We start from the raw sequence: 7,518 nt of genomic DNA, 5'->3' as shown, positions 1-7,518 counted from the left end.
TATGATAATTAAACCCTTAATTTTGTGAGCCAAGTCAAATATAAATTTTTAAGGCTAATCGAGTGATACTAATAATTTTATTGAGATTTATACAAATCATTTATATAATTATCTCGAGTTCATTAATATATTTATCATATTATATAATATATAAAAATAAATAAAAATATTTATTTAATTTTAATTTCTACCTACAAGTAAAATGAGATAACAATATGGTTTAGAATTTTTATATATTGATTGCAATTAAGTCATTTGTGGTGTTTTTATCATTAGATTAAAATTATTACATCTCATAAAAGGGATACTTTATCTCTAAATAAAATTATTTATCACAGGCCCATGATATTATCATGGGATTTCCAAAAAGGTACCAAACATGGGATAAAAGAGGATTATTTATCAATCACTCTCTTATCTCATGTACCAAACTATACATATAAGTATACGAGTAACTTGTCACTCACTCATGATATGATTTTATATCTGATATTTGAGCATTTTGAATCGAACTCGATCTGACACATGTTTTTTGATAATAGATATATTTTTATGAAAGACAAAATATATATAACAATTTATATAAGAACGTCTCAATGGTCAATCTTGTGAGAGGGATCTCCAGCAAGAGCCATCAAATTATTACTTTTTATGTCCAAAATAATAATTTTTTTACTGCTAAAATATCATTTTTTGTTAGTTATGTTATAAGAAATTTTATGTAATATATGCTGATTTGAGATAAAAATATTATTTTTTATGTCAAAAATGTATTTTTTGCTATAGGTATGAACCAAGTCAGTCTATCTCGCGGATATTGTACAGGAAACCTACTCCAAAATATATTACATTTATGTATAAGAGTATATGCTTACTATCTACATGTAAGGCTTACACATGACAACTTAAAAACTCATCTCTCTCATTCTTGTCATAAGATTCCTCCTTCTTGAAGCATCACAATACACTTAGCTTGTTTAAAGTGTGTATTAAAGATGGATCAATTAATAGTAATCTACCATATATAAAGAAAACTTATTGTCAATAAAGTATTTTTCTATACTATAAACAAGTACATAAAAAAAAAACTCGACTTGATTCGATTTTATTGAACTATATATTCCGACAGACGTTATTTATAAGGTTTAAAGATCTATGTTTTGAAAAATTCAAGCATAAAATTGTTCCAAAGATCCAAGAAAAGGTACTTCCCATTGTTTTAGACAAAGCTAGGTATCATGGCTCCACTTAAATATAGTGGTGGATTAATTCCAGTTGTCTTCTTCTTTCTGCCACAATGAAAGGGATAGCCAGAAGAATGAGTCGTTACTAGACCCATTAATTAATTAATTTATGCATTTTTATATAATAAAAAGCCAGTCTGTCATCGTAAGCACAAGCAATGAAACATACATTTCGTAAACAAAGTATGAATTTATACATTAAAAAGACTAGGATCAATGGACTTAGGTAATATACACAAATATTACCTGAAATTATCATAGAAAACTATTTGAATTTATACATTAAGAGAATGTTTGGATGTTATTAAATTTTAAGTTGTTTAAGAGCTTATAAGCTTAGATAATTTATTCGGTATGTAAAGAGCTTGTATGTTTTCAAACAAATTTTAAAGCTTATACGTTATTTTTTTTATTAAAAAAACCACAATTCTAACATGTTTTGTAAGATATTTTGTATTTTTCAATATTAAATATCCTAAAAAAATTATAATATCTCAAATAAGTTATAATAATAAAAAAAAACTTATATAAGAGCTAAGTATATGCTACTCGTATGGGATAATACTTAAAATACATAGATTCCTCATAGCCAAAAATTTAGTGTTCCCACAGTAGCATAGGTTCTTGACTTCCAAGGTTGCTTGTTTTGTCCTTAACCGCAAATTCCTTTTATTTTTCAATTTTTTTGGCATTGGAATACACAAAATTTTCGTCACTTTCTTGCTTGGTTCCCATTCTCCAAATTCCAATCCATTTCGTTAGCTGACTCCGTCTGATATTCTTGAAGATCAGTTGGATGCTTCTCTGGAAATGAAAATCTTCTCGAAATGTCTCTTTTGCTTCTCTGAAAGACAGCCCCAGATAAGGTCTGCGTGCTCCTTTTATTTTCAATTCTATATCATTGTTTTTTCTTACTTCCTATGTCTGATTTGCTTACGATTATTAGTTTTTTTTTTTTTTTTTTTTTCATTTAGTTCAAGCAATAATAGAGACTACCCCTGGGAGATTTACACCCTGAAAGAGCTCATCCATGCAACAAACCACTTTCACAACGATAATAAGATCGGTGAAGGTGGGTTCGGAAGTGTTTACTGGGGTCGAACAAGTAAAGGAGTCGAGGTACTCGTAAATTTCTTGAATCAAATCCATTCAGTAACCGATAAAAAAAGTTTAACAGAGAAAAATTTTCCTTGACCGGGATTCAAATATTTGGATTGCAGATAGCAGTGAAAAGGCTAAAATCCATGACTGCGAAAGCCGAGATGGAATTCGCAGTTGAAGTGGAGATTCTTGGTCGGGTTAGGCACAAGAATTTGCTGGCGTTACGAGGGTTTTATGCTGGTGGAGATGAAAGGTTAATTGTCTACGATTACATGAGTAATCATAGCTTACTCACGCATTTACATGGACAGCTTGCGGTGGAATGTTTACTGGATTGGCCGAGAAGAATGAGGATTGCAATCGGATCAGCAGAAGGATTGGCGTAAGTATTTTGCTTGTTGCATTTGGTGGATATTAGTTAATTCAGTTGTTTACCATAAAATTGGGAATTATTGATTATTTTATATATATATATATATATATTTATATATATATATAGTTTTGATATGCTGTACACATACTGTGCACACCTATGTGAACACCGATGAGGTGTCACTCACCCACTAAATATGATGAAATATAGAAAAATTGACATACTTTTGAATATATTTGTGAATATAACAAAATAATGGGATTTGTCTCCAATAAGTTATAAAGTACAGTTTAACTTTATTTATTTTTCCTGAATTTTCTTCTCTTGAAACCTTTTGAAGTTACTTGCACCATGAAGCAAGCCCTCACATAATACACAGAGACATCAAGGCCAGCAACATCCTCTTGGATACAGAATTCCAGGCCAAAGTTGCCGATTTCGGGTTCGCAAAACTTGTTCCTGAAGGAGTCACACATTTAACGACAAGAGTGAAAGGAACCCTAGGGTATCTAGCCCCTGAATACGCCATGTGGGGCAAAGTTTCGGAAAGTTGCGATGTTTACAGTTTTGGGATTCTTCTTCTCGAGTTAATCAGTGCTCAAAAGCCACTGCAAAAGCTTGCTGGAGGCGTTAAACGAGAAATCCGGCAATGGGTCGCTCCATATGTCCGTAAAGGTGATTTTGATCACATTGCAGACCCAAGATTGAGAGGCAATTATGATCAGGAGCAGCTGAAAAGAGTCACTATGGTCGCAATGAGATGTACTGAAAAAGACCCGGAGAGTAGGCCGAGCATGTTGGAGGTGGTGAGATGGTTAAAGGGTATGGTTGGGAGTAGGAATAAGGAGATTTGTATTGCGAAAGACGACGATTCGACTGATCACGAGTACGATGAAGAGGCTGAGGAGGAAGAAGACAATGAAACAGATTTTGAGGTTTTAGGAAAGGAAAGATTCAGGACATGAAATTAGGATTTGAAATTGTTCTGCTTTGTTTGATTGGAATTCATGTTTATTGTTTTATTATATATATATATATAAATATATATATATATATTGTCAAATATTATAATATAATCTTTTTATTGCTATTATTGCTATTTTTTTTAATCAATAATAAAATACTACCTTGTTATTTTAAAATATTCGAATTGAATAATAATTATAATCAAACTATAAGTTTGTATATTCTAAGTTTACATTAATTTAAAAAATCAAAATTTGGCTCAAGTTATCATAGGAAACTATTTGAATTTAGCTTAATTCTTGATCCTCCAAATCCAAATTAAAATCTATTGTCTTTCTCCTTAAGTAAAAAAATTATTCTTTTAAACGATAATTTGTTGCAACCAATAGATAAAAACAAGGGGGTATATTTGATGCATAGATCTGATTATTTTTTTTAAATAACATACTTTTATGGAGTTGATAGATTTCTCCTTAATTTTATATAATCTCGCAGATTTCTAAAAAATTTCACAGAATTTTATAGATTTATTTTGAATGACTTTTATTAATATTTATAAACATTTTCATAGAATCTTATGAATTTTGTAATTTATGATTTTCATTTTTTAAAATTTATTTGAACTAACATTTAAACGACATGAATAATTTTTATCATTTCAAATATTTTTATCTCTCAATTTAATATATTTTTACTTATTTATTTAATTTACGAAAGAAAATAAATAACTCAGTATTAAATTTATTCTAATTAAACTTCAATTATTCAAGTCAATTCAAAATATTTAATTAATTAATTAATATTTTAAAAAATACATAACAATATTTTTCAATATTAATAAATAATCAATCTTAAAATAATTTCATTCATTTTAAATAAATTTTTGTGTAAAGAATATATCAATTTTGTTTTTGACAATATGTGAATAAAAAAAATAAACAAGAGAATTATTTGTACCTAAAAAATAAATAATAAATATGTTAAAATATTTGTAATTAGTTTAACTTTATAAAAATTTAAATTTTTAACTTATTATAGATGTTCTTATATATGCATGGATAAACTTTTAAAATTATGTATCAATCACACACGCATTTATACAAACAAACACACATATATATACATTCAAGTTAATAATTTTTTTATTTACAATCATATACAAGAATTTTGAGTTATAATCAAAATTATGATATATAATAACTAAAATTATAGAAAACCATTAAACGTCAAATGTTATATAATAATTAATAAAAATTAAATTTTACTTTTTAAAAATAATAATTATTTAAAATTTATAGGCAAATAAAATAATATAATTTTTTTGTTATGTAGTGTAATACATTTTTATTAAATTTTTTAATAAATATAATTTAAATCTTACGAGGTTTTGTGATTGGAACTCAAAAAATAAATTGAACGATGTTAATATTTTTTATTTTGAACTATTGCTAACAATAAAAAATATGTTTTTAAAAATTTTCAAATAAAAAAAAATATATCAAAGAGAAAATAATGAAAATTATTATTTGTATTGATATTGTTTTTAATAGAAATGAAAGTGGCTACGAAATTTTGAGAGATTTCTCAATTAAATGTATATATAAATCTTTAGGTTGTATCAAAGACATTTTTTGACGTTTTAAAATGGTAGCGTAGGCTTTAATTCTTCTATTAAATAGAATTTCACGGAGTCATTAAAAATTTATTGACATTTGGAATACACTAAATTTTTATAGAGTTTTTAAAAGTCGAGTTTGATTACCACATGACATTTTAAAACCCTACAAAAGTTTACGTTGAATATCACTAAACTTTTGTAGAGTATATAAAAGTTTAGAACAATATACCCTCTAAGTTTATAGGTTATAATTTAGCATATAAGTTATAATATATTTCTTGAAAAATTTGCCAACACAGAATATTCTAAAGCATGAGAACGAAGTGCTCCCCCATATGTTAAATGGTCTTAAGTTCTTTACACAGTTAAATACATTAATCATAATTTAAAAAATATACATCGTAGCTGATAAAGTGTATTCACACGGTATACAGGTTCTCAACTTTCATGGCTGCTTTCCGTTCGAATTCCTTTAATTTTCTTTCTTGGCATTTTTATCATCCTTTCTTTCTGATTTGTCTTCTATGAAGAAATCCACCAAATAATGGACAAGAAAGTAGAAATTAACAAATAATCAAAACAAGAACACACGGGATTCTCAACTAAGTTTAGGGTTACAACCAAGGCCGTGCCTATTAAGAAGCAAATGAGTCCAATGACTCAGGCCCATCTCTTTTTTGGGACCCAAAATTTTTTTAAAACAAATTATTATATATAATACTAGTAATTAGATAGCACAAAACCAAGTATATATTAAATGGAACTTGCTTAGCATGTTATCGATTTATTCTCCAATCTTCTCCAATATTCATCTGCAGACAAGCCTTAATCGACTCCAGTCGTTGCGTCGTCTCTAGGTTTGATTGAAAGACCCGTGAGGAGCTGTAAATCTATTTTCTTATATTTGCTTTGTTCGGGCTTCTAATTTTTTATTGTAGTTTTTTATTTTCTTTGGGGCTTATGTGGTATCTATAATATACGGTTTTTGACTGAAATTTTGGTGGATGTAATGCTTATCCGACTTTCAAATGCTCATATTGCTTATAAAATCTTGTTGACTGTCCCAATCACAGTAGCAAGTGCAGAGCGAGATTTCTCAAACATAAAGCTCGACAAAACTTTTCTCCGATCAACCATGTCACGAGAAAGATTGAATGGATTGTCTATGTTATCGATTGAGAAAGAAATTACTGAACAATTTGATTATACAGACTTGATTAGTCTTTTTAGCTCTAAAAATGTTAGACGAGTTGTTTTTTAGTGATTATTTTGGATATGTTTGATATTTTTATTTCTTTAGTTTTTTCATTGTCTTTGACGTATTGATTTAATTTGAAAAATTGCTATGGAAGTAAAAAAAATATGAACATACATTATGATTCGGATGCTTCTTTTTAACAGTTAGACTCAGACCCAAATATTGTTAGGATCGCCCTGGTTACAACCCCACAATATTTAGATTCTCAAAATCTCTCAAAATAGCAGCATGGTTTTTCAAGAACAAATACGCAGACCGTGTCTTTCAAAAGACAAAGAAGCGATTCATTTTGGGAGAGATAAAGGTCTGTGTCAGAAAATCTCAGCATTAGCCGATAACCAACTCATCCTTTTAACATATATATATATATATATATATATATATATATATATATATATATATAGACCCAGAAGATTGAAACATAACAGTCATTAGATATTTCGTTAATGACGTGGTGCAATCCTAGCTTTCCAAGTCAGCATATGGAGGTAGGAATAATCTTCACAATATGAAAGTACCATAGATTCAATTAGAGTTTCCCTGTGCATTCGAGACAGCTATTCCTCAATTTTGAGCAAACTCAATGCATCTTTGACCTTGCTTACTCGAATGACATTTGTGAGCATGTCAGCGAGATTAACTTTAGTGTTTATCTTCTTCATACTTATAAGCCGTCTTCAGATGATTTCCCTCGCAAAATCTAGCCTCACATGAATGTACTTCATTCTTTCATGAAACACATCATTTTTTGATAAATGGATGACACTGTGTGAGTCACAGAAATAGTTGCATATTTATACTCAAATCCCTTAATCCAGAAAGATTCTTTGACGACTTTTGTAAGAGAAACACACTCATCTTCGGTTGTCGACAGACTACCACATGTTGTAAGCTTGACTTCCAACTCACTACATTCCCTCCAACAGTAAAAAAGTTACCTTCTTTTGTCAAGATCAGC

At 28.8% G+C, this 7,518-nt stretch overlaps 1 protein-coding gene across 1 annotated transcript; it reads left to right on the top strand.

The window, feature by feature from the left end:
• The first annotated feature begins 1,840 nt into the window (after positions 1 to 1,840).
• On the top strand, positions 1,841 to 3,706 carry LOC140807940 (PTI1-like tyrosine-protein kinase At3g15890). Its single transcript, XM_073164899.1, has 4 exons — positions 1,841 to 2,110; positions 2,219 to 2,363; positions 2,465 to 2,727; positions 3,059 to 3,706. Exons 1-4 carry the CDS (start codon positions 2,055 to 2,057, stop codon positions 3,681 to 3,683), a joined length of 1,089 nt encoding a protein of 362 aa, XP_073021000.1. The 5' UTR covers positions 1,841 to 2,054; the 3' UTR covers positions 3,684 to 3,706.
• Positions 3,707 to 7,518: the final 3,812 nt, after the last annotated feature.

This window comes from Primulina eburnea, chromosome 12, assembly GCF_022965805.1.
Source record: "Primulina eburnea isolate SZY01 chromosome 12, ASM2296580v1, whole genome shotgun sequence".
Taxonomy (NCBI): Eukaryota; Viridiplantae; Streptophyta; class Magnoliopsida; order Lamiales; family Gesneriaceae; genus Primulina; species Primulina eburnea.
This window is presented reverse-complemented; position numbering and strand designations above follow the sequence as displayed.

What these genes read in the sequence shown, in the direction of transcription:
- LOC140807940 (XM_073164899.1), top strand. Translation starts at nt 2,055, where the DNA reads ATGAAAATCTTCTCGAAATGTCTCTTTTGCTTCTCTGAAAGACAGCCC. An exon ending in GAAAGACAGCCCCAGATAAG is followed by an intron (nt 2,111 to 2,218) that starts GTCTGCGTGCTC and finishes TTTTTCATTTAG; the next exon opens with TTCAAGCAATAATAGAGACT. An exon ending in GAACAAGTAAAGGAGTCGAG is followed by an intron (nt 2,364 to 2,464) that starts GTACTCGTAAAT and finishes TTTGGATTGCAG; the next exon opens with ATAGCAGTGAAAAGGCTAAA.